Here is a 16,740-nt window from a genome sequence, read left to right as displayed (position 1 = left end):
GCCGGAGCTGCTCTAAGGTAAGCAGGGGACTGGGGCAGGGATGCCGGCAAAACAAAGCTGGGAGTATTTTCCAGGACCAGGGCCGGCTCTGGCTTTTTTGCCGCCCTAGGCAAAAAAGCCACCGGCCGCTGGCCCCCGCCCCCATTGCGGCAGGGGAGGGCGCCGAGCCCAGCCGCGGGCCCGCAGTCCCCGACCAGCCGGAGCGCCGGGGGGAGGGCGGAGAGCCCCCGGCGGCCAGAGCGCTGGGAGCAGGGCGGAGAGCCCGGCCGGGGCTCTCCGCTCTCCCCGGCGGCCAGAGTGCCGGGAGGAGGGCGGAGAGCCCCCGGCGCCCAGAGTGCCGGGAGGAGGGCGGAGAGCCCCCGGCGCCCAGAGTGCCGGGAGGAGGGCGGAGAGCCCGGCCGCGGCTCTCCGCTCTCCCTGACCGGCCGGAGCGCTGGGGGGAGGGCGGCGAGCCCGGCCGGGGCCCCGCTCTCCCCGACCGGCCGGAGCGCCGGGGGGGAGGGCGGCGAGCCCAGTCGCGGCCCCGCTCTTGGGCCGGAGCGCCCCGCCGCGCCCCTCCAGGCGCCGCCCCAAGCACACGCTTGGTGGGCTGGTGCCTGGAGCCAGCCCTGTCCAGGAAATGTTCGGCTTTTTGGTAATTCTCCCCGGACGGGGATTTGAGGACCAAAAATCCGAACATGTCCGGGAAAATCCGGACGTATGGTAACCCTAGCTCTCTCCTCCCAGCCTCACTGCTCCCTGGGGCATCTCTCCTCACCTGGACCTGGCAGCACAGCTTCCCTGACTCGCCCCAGGGCTTCTCCTCTTCTCCAAGCAGAGAAGTCCCAAGATAGCAAGAGGCAGAAAAGTGTCAGGCTCCTTGGATCCAGCAGCAGTTCTTCCCCACCTCCTCATGCCACAGCCTGTCCCAGGACCCTATCACTGCTATAAGGCTTCCGTTCCCCACCACTACGTCCAGGCTGGGGGAGCTGTCATTCTATCTCCTCCATCTCCCACCCCACATCACCAGGAGCAGCCCTACCCATTTTGCCAACCAGGGTGGAAAGCATTTTCGGCACCCACCCAGCAGCCAAGCGCCCCCCACTCGCAACAGAGGAGCACATGGGGTTTGGCACCCCCTGGAAGTTGGTGCCCAGCCCCTAGAACCGGCCCTGCCCACATCACTCCCGTCAGTCACTCCCCCACCTCTAAATTAGCATTAGCGGCTCCCCCTAGTCCCTCCCTCCCCCATTCTCCTTTCACAGCGTCTCTGCTGCTCACCACAGCCCCTGACTACCCGAGTCACAGCTTCAGTCTAATTGAAACCAGCGCGAGCTGGCAGCCCATTTTATTAAGGGCAGCCTCAGCGCTCCCTGCCGCTAGACTATAGGAAAATGGCGGCCACCACGCCAGCTTCAGCCCCCGCACAGTAACAGGAGAGGGCGGCCATTTTGAGTAAGGGGCAATCCCCGAACTGTCAGCATCCCGCAGCTCTCCCGGGACAGGGAACAAACACCCCCGGCTTAGAGTGGCGGTAAAATCGCCCGCGGGCAGCAACGGGCACAATGCTGGACACGCGGGACACGCCAGTCTCCCCGGCCCGCTGCCCCTCGGCCGCCGGGGAGGAGCTCGGGTCCCCACGCCCCGCAGCCGTCCGTGGTAGGCTGTCTGCGCCGCCTGCCCCACCTCGCCCGCCGCCACCTCCCTCTGCCCAGGGCTGGGATCGATCGATCGATCGGCCGATCGGCTGCTTTCCCTTCGCGGCCTGCTTGTTGCTAGGCAGAACCCGACGCAGTTGCCTTGGTTTCTTCGGCCCCGCCTCTCGCCCGGGGGTCGGGAAACAGCGGCAGGAAGCTGGAGGGGCCCAGGTGCAGCCCGTTGTCGCTCCGCCATGGAGCCCGAGAAGGTGAGGCGGGGGCGGGAGGAGGCTGGCTGCGCCCCGCGGCGTATGCACAGCGCTGACTGGCGTTAGCGTACAGCACCGCCCGTGTGCGCAGGAGATACGCCGCCGCGTACCTACATGGCCTATGGAGGGGACCTGCTGAACCCACAGGAGGGAGGGAGGGAGGGAGCGGGGGGGGGGGATGACTTCGTGGCAAGAGGCGGGTTCCCCCGCTGCTGTGGCCACTGGCCCATTCCCCCGATTACCCTCATGCTTTGCTTTATCCCCGAGTACCCCCCACTGCTGTGCTCCGTCCCCCCACGGCGCATCCCCCCAGTATCCCCCACTGCTGTGCTCCGCCCCCCCCCCCCACGGCTCATCCCCTCCAGCACCTCCACTGCTGTGCTCCGCCCCCCCACGGCGCATCCCCCCAGTATCCCCCACTGCTGTGCTCGCCTCCAGCACCCCTACTGCTGTGCTCCGCTCCTCCATGGCGCATCCCCTCCAGCACCCCCACTGATGTGGTCCGCCCCCCCACCGCCTGTCCCCTCTGAATACGTCATACTACTGTGATTCATGCCCCTTAAGTACCCCCACTGCTGTGTCCCATCCCCCACGGCCCGGCCCCACTCTCCGCTGCTGTGACCCATTCCTCCGTGGTCAATCCCCCCACTGCTGTGACCCTGTACCCCCACAGCTCTGACCTGCCCCCCTCCATGCTGCTGTGCCCCCTACACTAAAATGCTGCAGCGGCACAGCTGCAAGGCTGTAAGTGTAGATAAGCCCTCAGAGTGGCACAGCTAAATACCAGGTGGAACATACTGTTTAGCATAAGTAGTTAACACATATTTCAAGGTACCATTCATGGTGAAGTAGCCCATTAACACTATTTCTCACATTATGTGAGCAGTTGCTGCACACCAATGGTCACCTATCCCAATTTAATTATGGGGAAAAATTGATTGTTGGTGCGCCTTTAGTAGAAGGCTAAGACCATATACAGTATAAAATTTATTGGAGAAAGAAATATTGTGGTTTATTAAAAATGTTGTAACCTTTTTCTATCTTTGTAGATGTATTATATTATAGTTAATATTTTCTATTTCACAACTATTATTTACTGTTTATACTTACGTAGGAGACTTTTCATTAAGTCTATGCTATTGTAAAATTTGGAATAGTGTTATTTAATAAAGCACCAGAGTGGAAATGCTTATTGGCATCTGCTATAACAAGCTCCCATTGCTACATCTTATACGGTACCAAAAGTGTCAAGTCATTTTGCCTTAATTTGTACTATCATACTTTGTGAATCTAGGTCTTTCAGTTAGTTTAACTATAGACAGGTTACTTTAAATAGCATATGTAATGGCTAGGCTTGGCAATCCTATTACTCCTGGGGAAAGTCTGTGCCATTGTGTGCATATAGAATACATGTCCCCTGCGGATTTCTTTGCTTCCCTGCAGAAAAATGATTTTCTAATTGGGAAGCAAAGGGAAGCTGCAAAAGCAGTCATGCAGTCCCTCCCCAGCAGCACGGGCATGTTTGTGGAGAGGCAGTGGTGCAAGTAGAAATCATTTCTTGCTGGTACTGCATGCATGGGAGGGCACGTGACCTCCCCACATGACCCTCCATGTGACTCCTCCCCGCCCAGCCCAGGGCCCCTGCCTTCTGTCAAGTGAAGGGAAATCTATTCTCACTGTGAAAGATGGTGTTCTGAGTCACATGGGCAAGTTACATGTCCATCACCCCCAACCATATTCTAGTTAGAATATTCACAGGAAAAGTCCATTAAGCGTAGACTGGAGTTTTCCAGGGTCCATTGTGAGGTAAGTGTTTCTTAATGGGCCATTCAACTTGACTTGTCCCTTCATGTGCTGGCTAAATACCTTGTGGGCTTTACCACAGGAGCAAACATATAGTGAACATAGCTAATATTCGTAACTTCAGATACCAAGATGATACATGCATAGAAATAGCATAATCATAAGTACAGTACCATCTATTTCACATACATGCCCCACTGGAGTTTTGTTATCTGTTATGTAACAACAGAGATGGAGCCAGTGACGTGACTCTGTTTAGCCTAAAAAGGCAAGGTTAATTTTTAGCTGTTCAGGTATGACTGCACCTTTGAGCCTAGTCAGTGAGGGCATACTGGCACACATTCGGGTTAATGCTTAAACACACCGAGGCCAGCTGTAAAATGCAACTGATTTTTCATTTGTTGGATCTTTGTTCAAATCTCACTCTGTTTCCACTATAAAAGGGGATATAATGCTTCCATATACAAAGAATAAAGCATACATTTTTTCAACCTCGAGTTTTATTTTTGACAAAGGAAAACAATAAAAAGAACAAAAAGAGAGAACCAAGTCTGTCTATGTCTCCTGGTTTATGGGTACCGAGCAACTCTGGGAACAAAACAGGCAATGAGCTCTGCAGATATGAACAATTCCTAGAAATTGAAAGATACAATACACACAAAACATAAAACCATCACATCTACTACACACAAGGATACAGAAAAGGGAAGGAGCAGAGAGGGAAGGAAGATATGAATGGAGAAAAGGAGAGGAAACGTAAAGAGGAAAGATTTATAGGAGAGTCTTCCTTGATCTTTGTGTTCTCTCAGCCACGTATAGTGCATTGTTCCTAGACAAAAACAACGAGGAGTCCTAGTGGCACCTTAGAGACTAACAAATGGGAGGTCAGTTGGTAAGGCAACTTCCATCTTTTCATGTGCTGTAATATATATACTGCTTACTGTATTTTTCACTCCATGCATCTGATGAAGTGGGTTTTAGCCAACGAAAGCTTATGCCCAAATAAATTTGTTAGTCTCTAAGGTGCCACAAGGACTCCACGTTGTTTTTGCTGGTACAGACTAACACGGCTACCACTCTGAGACCTGTTCCTAGACAGTGGCTTATATATAATAATAATTCCCCCAGTGTTTCAATCCTATATTCACTACTGTTTTGCTGAGTTTTCTTGTTACATAATTAGATTGAACTCCCTTGTATATTATTCTAGACAGAGACCTACATCCTTTCCCTGTTTTATTGTTTGGTATTCGATTCATCTTGTAATGCCAGGTTTGTCATCAGACATTTTTCCAGAACATGAAGGTCACATCTGGAAACAATAGCAGCAGAGGTGTCACATGCGGAATAGAAAACAACAACCCCCAATGGCATGTAGCCAGATATGGAGGGACAGAGGCTGCTCAGCCTGCAGAACCGCAAGAGCTGATGCCCAAGAGTGCATCTTTCATTTATCCAGTCAACCAGGCCACTTAAGGTCCTTTAGTTCTGTGCCCATACAGATTTCAGTCAGCTTCTTCATAGCATTGTTTGTGGGTGGAGGACACGAAGGACCAACTCCTGTGCCTTTGACTTGATCCTGACCAACGTAAAACAGCAATACATATGCTAACAAACTTAAACAAAGCCTTTGTTTAAGTTTGTTAGCATATGTATTGTGCTGTTAAGAATAAATGCCCTAGCCATGTTCTGCGGCAGCAGGGAAAGGAGCAGAGTGCAGCCCCCCCCCTCCAGCTGTGTCCTCCGGTGGGGCTACGCAGCTCCGTGTGGGCGGGGGGAGGGGCGGAGCTGCCGGCATGGGGCCGTTTGGCGGCCCCACATCTTTCCGGTACCCTGTACCAGCTAGAAATCTCTTGCAGGTAGAGGGTGCCGAAGGGTACTGCCATACTTGCACTCCTGCAGAAAGGTAAATCACTGCGGGGGGAAGCTGTGTGGGGCTGGGGATGCCCCAGGCGGTGGCTCCTACCCTGCGCCAGGCTCAGTTGCTAGTCCCGGCTGAGCTGCGGGCAGGGGAGGATGGGACTTGCTCGTCCTGTGGAAGGAGCTGCCGGGGCTGGGTCAGGCCCACCCCCAGAGACCTCCCCTGGCTGCAAGAGGTTCCGCGCACACCCCCCCCCCCCCCGGCTTTCTGACCCCATCGCTCCTCAGCCATTGGGGGAGGGGTCACTGTACAAGTAGCTGCTCCCCCATCCGCCCAATCCCTGTGCATCTGGACCTCCCCATACCCAGTCACCCCCCACCGACCCTCACCCCCTGCACCCAGAAACCACACCAAGCCTCCACACCTGAGCCCCACCCTGACAAGCCTCACCCCCTGCATTCAGAGGCCCCCCACACACACCCAGACCCCCTGCTAAGCTCCCCACACCCAGATCCCCCCTGACAAGCCCCCCCGTGCTCCCAGGCCCACACCCCACTGAGCCCCAACCAGCTGCACCCAGATCCCCACCCCACTAAATCCCAGTGCCCCCCCAGCACCTGGACCCCCCTGCTGAACCCCCCACACCCAGACCCTGCAATCTGCAAATGGAAAAAAAGTTTTTGTCTTGTTTCTTTTTTGGTATTGTGATATTCTGCTCAGGACACTCAGAACTGTCTGTGTGTCATGTCTGATATGAGTTATAGTATGGTGAGCCCTCTGCCAGGTGGCATTAAGAGACTCCTAGGGTCACAGGTATATCTATGCTGGAAGTGTAATTTCCAGCTCAAAGAGACATACCTGTACTAGCTCTAATCGAGCTAGTGTGCTAATAATAGGAGTATAGCTGCAGTGGCACGAGCAGTGAGACAGGCTAGCCACTGAAGTACAGTCCCATCTGAGACCCTAGGTAGGTACTCGGGCAGCTAGTCTGTCCTGCTGCTTACACTGCCATGGCTTCACTTCTGTTTTTAACATACTTGGTCATAGCTAACATGGGTATGTTTACTTGAGCTGGAAATTACACTGTCCAGCTCCAGTGTAGACATAGCCTTTGATCGATCTCTCTCTCTCTCTCTCACCTGAAAGTTATAGTTATTTTCTTTGAAATTTTTCTGCCTTTTTTAACTTTAGAAATATCAGGAATTTCAATTCAGATTGTCCCTGTTTTTGCTAGCAGCCTCCTTGGAGGATCCAAAGAAGTAGATTGGGATCTTTCTCAGCATATTGTTTAAGGGCTCGGTGTGTTGAATTATAACAAAATGATCTTTTAGTTAAAATTAGTTGATAGAACTAAAGAAAACAAAAACGCAAGTCTTAAAAATCACTTCTCTCAGTTAACCAGGTTTAACTTCCTTGGTACATGTGATCTCATCCTCTAGAAAAAATATAGGCTAGGCAAGACCTGAATTTCTAATGTAAAAAAATGAAGCAGAAAAACACGTGTAAAAATAATAATTCTTTCTTTATGTGTACATAATACTTTTCCCTGTGCAGGTGACTATGAAAATATATAAATAGAAACATTTCTGTTCGTCTTAGTGTTTATAACTTTTACAAAACCTAAATTTGGAACCAGACTTGTGACCATGTCCCTGTAAATGAAAAGGGCACTCTTTTTAAGCTGAAAAAATGCTTAATAAGATAAACTTCCTTATATTCTGCAGTGCTATGTAGTAAGTGATGCCAAAGACTGAGATTTAGTTTGTGTGCAGCTTTCCAATTAAGGAAAATAACTTTGAGAGTTATAACAAAAAGGAATGTTAGTATCCTACTGAGAGAGGAGACTGGTGGAAGCCTGAATTTATACTGCAATTGTCTTTATACTCCTTTTTCACTTCAGTGCCAAATGCCAGTATTTCATATAACAGTCAATTTACATACATAACCTGAATTCCCATTATACCTTATAAAGTGGTAGTATGGGTAGGAGAATATTGTCAGCACTTTATGGAACATAATTACTCAACAAGAAGATTTCTTAGTCAGTTTAATTGGAGTATGCCGTAACTTATCTTTAATTTTGTTGTACTCCAATGCTCAGAAATAAAACAAAAAGGACCCACTGCTGTGTGCAAAATCAACTTTCCCTTCTGGTGGTGGAAAGTTGAAATAGACTTGAGCTATTTTGAAATACCTAGGCACACTTAAGCAAGTTAATGGTGATGTAATTAAAATTTAATGGTACATACATATTTATAAATGGCTTAATTCCTCAGTTAAAAAATGTCCATTGATAATATGCAAAGTGGCTATTCTGCACCTGAACTCAATTATTCCATCTTTAGCATGTCTTTGTCATTCCTTTTCCAGAGAAGAACCAAAGAAGATACTTGGAAATCAGATGAACTTAAGAAACATCTTAGGGTAAACATCTTTTGTAAATGTATAGAAAAAATTTAGCCATTTTCTGGACTACTTTCTTTTGTAAAATGAATGTGACTAATGTTATATTTTAGGATGCAAAGACATCCCAGTCCTCCCATCTCAGATTTAATTGGATTTGTGGGAGAATTTCAACATCATATTTCAGAAAAGCAATCTTCTGATACTCAGGAAATAGTTAATGCATATTTTATTTAGTTATACAGAAACCTTGCTGGAGGTCACATGTGCAGTACATGGGCCAGATCACTGATAATAACTGCTTTTCTGTTCAGAGCCTGAATCTTCATTTTTCATGAATATGCAGAGTGTTAAAACTAATTAGTTCTATTACACAGATGGAAGTGAATGATAGTCCTGCAGTGGGGATGGCTTAGTGGTCTATGTACTAGATTTGAAAGGTTTTGATGTCAGCAGGAGTGACTGAGCCCTTTATCCCTATTAGGTAGATATATTAAGTTTTATTCAGTTTACTGTATGAATGCAACTTTAAAAGAAGTTCTTGTCTGCTCTGCATTAACATGAAATGTCTTCGCTGAAATCCTGACCCCCACTGAAATCAATGGGAGTTTTGCTATGGGCATCAGTGGGACCAGGATTTCATCCCTTGTGACTTTTTAAAAATAGGACTATGGGTTTTCCCCAGGGTTCCTGTCCAAAATGTTTCTTTCCCAGCTCTTGTTGTGCGGTATGTTCTATGCCTGTTGTCAACTAACTGCCAATCTTCTGTCATAGAGGTGGCTGCATGATGCCCACATATATGTTTTTATAATTTATTATTAATTTCTGGTGATGTGTGATACATTTTCTAAACGAAGAAGGCATGATTCCTGCCCAAGTGAGCTCACAATGTAAAGAATATAGGGCTAAATTTTCAAACTAGCACAAAAAAGTATGCATATTTGCATGTGTAATTTGTACACATGAACACCAAGTTGTGCAAGCAGTTCTGTTAAAATATATGGAAATGACCAGGCATGCATCTAAGTTGCCCTTTGTATATCAATGTATTACGACAATTGCAAGCTTAATTGTAGTAACTGTGTGCACAAGCCAGGCATGCATACACGTGGGCATTTTCACAAATTTCTGGAAACTGGGTTCCATAAATCACTTATGGATTTTTGGGATAAAAATACTATATGAAAATAAGTTAGTGAATTTTAATTGTGCATCAGTTTATTTTTACTCTTTTTAGGTATCACAGTCAGATAGTCAATCTGAAGATAAGAAACAGAAGGAAAAGAACCTGCAAAGAGATAGAGAGACTCATGACATGGTTGATTACAAAGGATACATACACAAGGATCAAGACAAGGACAGAGGAAAGGCAAAAGAAAGGACAGGTGAACGAGAGAGATTTAAATCTAGTGAAAGAGACAGGGATAAGCTAAGAGAAAGGGGAAAAGATCATCACAGAGAACGAGAGAGAGAGAAATTGAAGGAGAAGGACCAAGAAAAAGATGCAGAGAAGGAAAAACACATTACAAGAAAAGATAAAGAGAAGGCGAGTGATAAAGAAAGAGACAGAAAATATAGGAGGGATGATCTGAAGCAAATGCTTATACAGAATAACCTGAAAGCATCTGGAGGAAGGGATAAAGAACAACGCAGAAGAAGAGAAAGCAAGGATCAATTGGGTAGGCTGGCTTGCTTTGCTGTGCATATTTTGAAGTATTTCACTTTATAGATAGAAATGGACTGAAACCAAACCCCTGTCTTTGCAGGGAGCATAATATCAGTGGGCACTGGGTGCCTAGCTGCCATGTGTGCATTTGAAAATCTTACTCAGTAACCCAGTTTCATTTTCACGGCTCCCAGGTTCTCAGCTGCCTCTTTTCCTTCCCAGTGAGTTACTGACTATAGTAGTTTTTGGTATTAATTAATTCTAACATAGTGGGTGACTTATAAGTCCCTATATGAATACAGGGGTTCTCCGTTGGGTAATGCTATCAGGTTCCTGAATTCTGTATGAAATTGTAGTGTAATTATTGATGAGTGATAGCAGGAGGTATCGTAGTTCCTACCATCATGCAAGAGGGAATGGAGTCTCTCTCAAGGGCCTCTCTTTAGACAAAACCCCAGATACAGTAACTCCTCACTTAACGTTGTAGTTATGTTCCTGAAAAATGTGACTTTAAGCAAAACAATGTTAAGCGAATCCAATTTCCCCCTAAAAATTAATGTAAATGGGGGGGGGGGGGGAGAGGTTAGGTTCCAGGAAAAAAAAAATTTCCAGACAAAAGGCATTATATACATTTTAAACAATTTTAAACAAGCAATTTAATACAGGTATTAAACAGGCTGGCAGCCCCCCTATCAGCTCCCCTACGCCACCCAGCCCACCCCAGCGCCTCCCGCTCGCCAGCAGACCCCGCGGATCAGCGCCTTCCCTCTGCTCCCCCCACCTCCTGCCCACGGCAATCAGCTGTCTTGTAGCATTCAGGAGGCTGGGGGGAGGAGCGAGGACGCGGCGCGCAGTCTCTCTCCTCCTGTGACAGGTTGGATCACAGAAACCCCCTTTAGGACTGCCACCTGATGTGCTTTGACTACCTCTGAGTCTGTTTTCCCTGCCAGCTTAGGACTTCAGTGCCCTGCCTGATTTGAGTCAGACACGCTTGCCTGTTACAAACACAGACCCAGGTCTGAACCACGTCCCCTAAAAGCTGCAGGCATAACTGAAAACAGCTTAAGAAGTGTTCCCGTCTCCAACACTCAGATGCCCAGCCCCCAATGGGGTCCAAACCCTAAATAAATCCATTTTAGTCTGTATAAAGCTTATACAGGGTAAACTCATAAATTGTTCGCCCTCTATAACACTGATAAAGAGGTATACACAGCTGTTTGCAATATTAATGCATACTCTGGGTTAATGAGTAAAAAGTGATTTTATTAAATACAAAAAGTAGGATTTAAGTGGTTCCAAGTAATAACAGACAGAACAAAGTGAATTACCAAGCAAAATAAGATAAAACACGCAAGTCTAAACCTAATACAGTAAGAAAGTGATTACAGATGAAATCTCACCCTCAGAGATGTTCCAGTAGGCTTCTTTTACAGACTAGCATCCTTCTAGTCTGGGTCCAGCAATCAGTCACATCCCCGTGGTTACTGTTCTTTGTTCCAGTTTCTTTCAGGTATCCTTTGGGGGAGGCTATCGCTTGAGCCAGCTGAAGACCAAAATGGAGGGATCTCCCAGGGGCTTAAATAGACTTTCTGTTGTGAGTGGAGACCCCCTCCTCTCTCCTATGCAAAATCCAGCTCCAAGATGGAGTTTTGGAGTCACATGGGCAAGTCACATGTCCATGCATGACTCAGTTTTTACAGGCAGCAGCCATTGCCACATGCTATCTTGAATGTCTCCAGGAAGACTTCTTATGTGGATTGGAGTCTTCCAAGATCCATTGTCAGTTAAGTGTTTCTTGATTGGGCACTTAATTTGCACATTCCTTTCTCAAGAAGCTGGCCAAATGCTTTACTAAGGCTACTTGTCACACCTCCCTCCCCTGCCTCCTGCCCGCGGCAATCAGCTGGTTTGCGGCATTCAGGAGGCTGAGGGGAGGAGCGAGGAAGCGACGTGCAGCCTCCTCCCTCCCTCCCCTGCCTCCTGCCTGCCACAAACCAGCTCATTGCCGCAGGCAGGAGGCAGGGGAGGGAGGGGGGAGGCTGCGCGCCGCGTCCTTGCTCCTCCCCCCAGCCTCCTGAACACCGCAAGACAGCTGATTGCCATGGGGGGAAAACGGGGAAGGCGTTGATCCGCAGGGTCCGCCAGCGGGCGGGAGGCGTTGGGGGCGTAGGGGAGCTGATGGGGGGCTGCCAGCCTTGGACAAAGCAGGCGGCCAAACGACGTTATAGCGGAGCATTGCACAACTTTAAACGAGCATGTTCTGTAATGGAGCAGGGACGTAACATCGAAACAACATTAAGCGAGAGGATGTTAAGTGGGGAGTTACTGTACAACCAATCTTGGGGGGGAAATTTAGGCTCAAGTTTATACTGTTAACATAAGAATGGCCCTACTGGGTCAGACCAAGGGTCCATCTAGCCCAGTATCCTGTCTTCCGACAGTGGCCAATGCCAGGTGCCCCAGAGGGAATGAATAGAACAGGTAATCATCAGTTGATCCATCCCCTGTCGCTCATTCCCAGCTTCTGGCAGTTTTATTACCTATTAATTATACTGTTTTATTATTTGTTACCAATAAATCCACCCCACCCCCCCCAAAAGGTGATAGGTTTGAATTTTATACAATGTGTGTATATATTCCATTGAGAGAAGGGTGGCAACTCTGTCTACTTGCATTAACATTTCTGGATTCAGGGTCCCTGTCACTGAAATGTGGTGTACGTGCCACATACTACCAGTGTAATGTGTCATGTACTACACTGGGGGTTTTTAGTGTAATAAAGAAAAATGTCTTCAGTAATTTTATATATGTATATATATATATTTTTAGAGCAAGCAAACATAAGGGATGACGTGAAAGAGAGAAGACATACAGAAAGAAAAGTAAAGGAAGGAAAAGTAAGGAAATGTTTCATAACAGCATAAGATAAGGTGAAATGTAATGAATAAATTGGATAAAACTCCAGTGCCTGAGTAATCCAAGAAATGTATTTATAGCAGGCTCACATGTAAATAGTTACAAAAAAACAGTATTTGAACATAATTCTTTAATTCTAATTTAATCTTATTAAAAGGGAAATGTCCTCCAACTTTCAACATGAAAACATTTAAATTTTATTTGTTTTTAACATTTCCATTAATAATATTTAAGGAGGTATGTTGTTCTTGTTTAAACATGCAGCTATCATTTATTTTTGTACAGCATCTTCAAACAAATGTATTGCAAAATGTTTAACCTATTATTTATTAATGTACTTATTACTAATGTATTTATTTGGCATTGTAAGTGTACATGGTGCCTTACCACAGATTATGTGCTAAAAAACAAAGAACAAAATGTCTGCTTGAAGAGTTCATACTCTAAAGGGGAGTTTACCATTACAATGAGTTGTACAGTCTCCCAGAGGAAGTATTGGAAGCCCCATTGCTAGTGTAATTAGAAACTTCACTGGACATAACATGTGACAATATATTGTGTGGAGAAATCCTGTACTGTCAGGGAGATGGACTAGATGACCTAATATGAGTATCCATTCCTGATTTCTAGAATCATAGAATTCTATTACTTCTAACATTTTAATTAAAAATCTTTGGAGAAATCTCTAACTTTTTTTTTGTATTATTTTTCCTTGTTCCAGAAAAGTGAGAGCAAAAATAGTCTTGGTGAGTTTTTAACAAAGAAAGATGAAGAAGGTGGACATAGACACAAGTCACACAGAGATCAAGAGCTGAATAAAGACAGAGGAAGGAGTCATAGTGATAAAAGAGAACATGAACATTCAGTTAGGGGAGGAAAGGAGAGACCTTCAAAAGAAAGAAGCCATGAATTGTTTGTAAAGGATGGGGAACAAAAATATGTGTCAAGGAGACCTAAAGAAGGATCCTCCATTGAAGACAGAGAAAGACAACTGAGAGAGAATAATGAAAAAAGACAGAGGGAAGAAAATGAAAGAAAGAAAAGAGATCTTAAGGTTAGTTTTTGTAAAACTTAAAAGTTGTAGTTAACATATTGTTCAGATATCTTCATGTTTCATCAAACACCCATTCTGCCTTGAAAATGCTTTGTTAAAATACAATAAACAAATATTGATTTCTGGTGAGGTGAACATCCAGAGATATTGACTCAGAAGGTAAATATTGAATGAATCTTTGCCTGAGGGGACAATAAATTTTGATATTTCCTGAAATGTATATACGCACACATGCATTCTGAATGTCTTCTTCACAAATGCACAGTCTGACAGTTTCTTCATTGGGACCCTGAATTTCTTATTAAAATGCTGAAGAGGAGATTGTTAGAAGTTCAGAAAAACAAATTGGCTGGGATTTCCAAAAGAACCCAAGGGAGTTAGGGGCCCCAACTCCCATTTAATTTCAGTGGTTGTTGGGCACCTAAACTCCCTTAGGCTTCTTTGTAAATCCCACCCATTATTAACATGTTTTGAGACATTTGTTGCCTCCAGAGCTGTGATTGTCTTGTGGTGCCACAGGCAGTGGTTGGGGGAGCCCAGCCCCTCTTTCTCTCTGTGTCTGCCCAGGAGTTGGGAGAGCTTCTGTCCCAAATGGTGTCCCTGGAATTGGGAATGGGGTAACTGGGCTACTGGTGCTAAGTGCTGGATCCAAGGGTTATGGGGAGAGCACAGTCCAGTTCCCCAACTTCACCTCTTCACTACTACTGCTCTAACATCTCCCTGGTGTTTCCAGTGTAGTATGTGATGCTGCTGCTATTTTGACAGAAATGTAAGCCTAATGTTGGAGTGTTCCTTGGTTTTGGCATGCTGCCAACATTTTTCTGCACGAGTGAAAGAAAATGGTAATTTTTAATCTGATTTGAATGTCATGGGTCAAAAAATCACTTTTGTAATACAAGGGGATTCCTCCTGCCGAATATCAAAGGCCTGCTGCAAAAGATGGAGGTGTGAGAGCTTCTCAAAATAAGTTGGAAAACTCCTTTGTGATGGAAAATGTAGGCAACCTTAACATAGGAATTGCTACCATCTCCCCCTATAATTCTGTGTCTTCATAAGTGACATAACTCAGATGACTGACTATCAGCAAATTTTTCAGGGTTTGTCTAGACTTGGAAATTTGTTGAAATATCTATTCCAGAATATAGAAGCTCTTATGTGGACACTCTGAGCTATTTCAGTACATTTACAAGTGTTGACAAGCCCGTAGTGTACAGAAATTAAGTGATAAATCCCACCCTGGCAGGTGCAGCATGGGAAGCAGAGACAGTGGCAGAGCCTCTGCTACAGGGATTCTTAAAAAAGAGCCAGAGGCACATGCAGTGTGTACTTGGCTGCCGCTCTGAACAAGCGCACTGTAAGCTTCCATCAAATATGTACCGATGAAAGCAACATATGTGCTAATCCACAGCCCGAATAAGTCAGCCAGATTCCCCTCAGGTTCTTGAGCATTATGTGGTGAGCCAGTCCTGCTGGTTGCACAAATGAAAGATGTTCACAATCCCCTCTCCTCCCTTTGTGCACAAACACAGCATAGTGCAGGATGTTGCCTTAAGGATCACTTGCAAAAGTTCAGCATTTTCAAGAGAAGTTCTCTGTACATGTTCAGCATTTCTTTAATTGATGTTTCAGCTATCTATTTTCTTTGCTTAACATCATTACTTTCTCTTTGATAGGCCTCATGCAGAGCTTCCTACAAGAAATGGAGCATAAAAATGTATAGTGCATGATGACCATGATTTGTTAATGGAATATAAGTGCTTCTCAGCCACCTCTTATATTGCTGCTAATAGTTGATTACAAGTTCATATACATTATTTCTCAGAAGATTTCTGACAATGTGAATACTATGAATTATGCTAGTCTTTCAATTTTTTACAGAACAGTGAGCATAAAAAACAAGGAAAGAGCTTAAGAGAAGAAGAAGAAACCAGCCATCAGCATGAAAGGTACACTCATATATTTAACGTTATTATATATTGTACAATATATGTTGTTTGTATGAAAGTCAGAAAGGAAAAGTGCAGTTCGCTACCCAAACATTGTTAAGCACATTGTTGTCACTCAATAATAAATATGTTTTGACTACAGATAATTTATGATGTGCATTACAGTCTTTCGGGAGGCATTTTGAACATTACAATTATTACAAAATCTACATATTATGCCCTAAAAAAGGTGATTTGTTAAAAAGCATATTCAGGCTCTCTTTCCTGTTGAATTCTTTTGATTTTTGGTTCAGAGCAGTGAGACGCAGACTTGCAAAATATAGGTTAATTTGATCCTTGTACTTAAATTGTGAGACAGTCCGGGAACCTTGAGAGCCAGACATCTGTTTGTCTGTCACCTGATAATTTATCACATAGTCATGTGGATAGGTGGTAAACTGTGAAGCACACCTTTTATTGTTTCTTTGAATCGTAGATGTCCTTCTTAGCTGCAAGTCTGGTGTGGTATTTAAATTATTAATTAGATAGCAACTTCAGGGCTATACATACAGATTTCCAAGGAAAAGGGTCTAGATTTATCTTGACAAGGAGGCATAAAAGATCTGGGTGATATTTCCTCTAGTGATCATGGAGTTTACACATAGGTAGTATATAAAGGTAGAATACAGTTCTCCTTGTATTCTTTAGTGAATCAGCCATGTCAAATCCTTACACAGCCTTCTGGAATATAACTCTAGACATTCTGGAGGCAGAATTCTCATTGCTGGGTTTTAGCTTAGCTCTTTAGTGAAAGACTGGCAGGATTTCCTGACTTCTGAGGGTAGTGAGGTAGTGCATGAGCCTTCATCTGACATCCCTACTAGGTATAAATGCGGTGCCTAAACATTCTAGTCAGGTCCTCTTGATCTTGGCCAGTTTATCATCCTGGGAGTTTTGCCTCCGGTACATCAAAGTTAATGACTGAAACATTGCCAGAGCAGTATTTATATCTATCGGGGTGGCACAAGCTGGCCAGCAAACAGCCTGGCTTGCTCTCTACTCTGCCACCCCTATTCTCATAGACAAAATTGCTTTAAGAATTGAGGGAGTTCACCAGTCTTTCACTATAAAGATATGATCCAGGAGTGAAGAAACTTGTCAGAATGTTATCTTCAGAGAAGCAGAATTATAGGCAAGTAAACTTTCTTTCTGACTTTAAATTCTCAA

The 16,740-nt window shown here is 45.4% G+C and overlaps 1 protein-coding gene across 1 annotated transcript in view; it reads left to right on the top strand.

Annotated features, from left to right (window-relative positions):
- Positions 1-1,787: 1,787 nt before the first annotated feature.
- DYNC2I1 (dynein 2 intermediate chain 1) overlaps positions 1,788-16,740 on the top strand; it is a 54,284-nt gene continuing 39,331 nt past the window's right edge. Inside the window, exons 1-6 of the mRNA XM_065399083.1 lie at positions 1,788-1,885; positions 7,920-7,973; positions 9,190-9,631; positions 12,448-12,515; positions 13,256-13,588; positions 15,467-15,534. Coding sequence (XP_065255155.1) covers positions 1,871-1,885; positions 7,920-7,973; positions 9,190-9,631; positions 12,448-12,515; positions 13,256-13,588; positions 15,467-15,534 — 980 coding nt within the window. The 5' untranslated portion in view covers positions 1,788-1,870. The remainder of the gene's footprint in view (positions 1,886-7,919; positions 7,974-9,189; positions 9,632-12,447; positions 12,516-13,255; positions 13,589-15,466; positions 15,535-16,740) is intronic.

The sequence above is a fragment of the Emys orbicularis genome, chromosome 2 (assembly GCF_028017835.1).
Source record: "Emys orbicularis isolate rEmyOrb1 chromosome 2, rEmyOrb1.hap1, whole genome shotgun sequence".
NCBI classification, from domain to species: domain Eukaryota; kingdom Metazoa; phylum Chordata; order Testudines; family Emydidae; genus Emys; species Emys orbicularis.
The sequence above is the reverse complement of the archived record's forward strand: the minus strand, read 5'-3'. Positions and strand labels throughout refer to the sequence as shown.